The sequence below is a fragment of the Neopelma chrysocephalum genome, unplaced genomic scaffold (assembly GCF_003984885.1).
Source record: "Neopelma chrysocephalum unplaced genomic scaffold, ASM398488v2 Primary Assembly neopelma1_246, whole genome shotgun sequence".
NCBI lineage: Eukaryota > Metazoa > Chordata > Aves > Passeriformes > Pipridae > Neopelma > Neopelma chrysocephalum.
Genome location: NW_020897908.1, coordinates 8943 through 9546, shown reverse-complemented (window position 1 = coordinate 9546; position 604 = coordinate 8943). Strand labels below are relative to the sequence as shown.

General features: G+C 72.5%; 1 protein-coding gene across 1 annotated transcript in view; it reads left to right on the top strand.

The window, feature by feature from the left end:
• Nucleotides 1–604, top strand: part of LOC113977502 (DDB1- and CUL4-associated factor 8-like) — a 9775-nt gene that overhangs the window by 562 nt on the left and 8609 nt on the right. Inside the window, 1 exon segment of the mRNA XM_027703655.1 lies at nt 112–604. This exon segment is cut by the window's right edge and continues 43 nt beyond it. Coding sequence (XP_027559456.1) covers nt 112–604 — 493 coding nt within the window.

Sequence of the window (604 nt, the reverse complement as noted above, 5' to 3'; positions counted from 1 at the left end):
CCCCCAGGCAGCCTGTCGAGCAGCCCCGAGGACATGTCAGGGTGACAGGGTGACAATGACAGTGTCACAGGGTGTCAGGGTGTCACTGAGGGTGTCCCCATGCCCCCCCAGGCAGCCTGTCGAGCAGCCCCGAGGACATGTCAGCCGAGGACGGGCGCGAGACGTCGTCGGGGATCGAGGTGGAGGCGTCTGACGCCAGCCTGAGCCTGACGGGCTCCTCGGAGCCGGCGGCGCCCGCGGGGACACGAGGGGTGGGACCCCGAGGGGACACCGACAGCGACAGCTCCGGGGAGCGCGACTCCGACAGCATGGACGACACCGGCCACTACTCCATCCCCGAGGAACCGCGCGGGGACGAAGAAGATGAAGAGGAAGAGGAGGAGGAGGACGAGGAGGAGCGTCGCCGCTCCCGCCGGCGCTCCCTGCGCAAGCGGCCGCCCCACGAGCGCGACTCGTCGGACGAGGAGCAGGCGCTGGAGGACTGGGTGGCCTCGGAGACGTGGGCGCTGCCGCGGCCGCGCTGGAGGGCCGTGCCCGCCCTGCGCCAGCGCCAGCTCGGCTCCTGCGCCCGCTTCGTGCCCGAGGCGTGCGGGGCCCGGCTCTT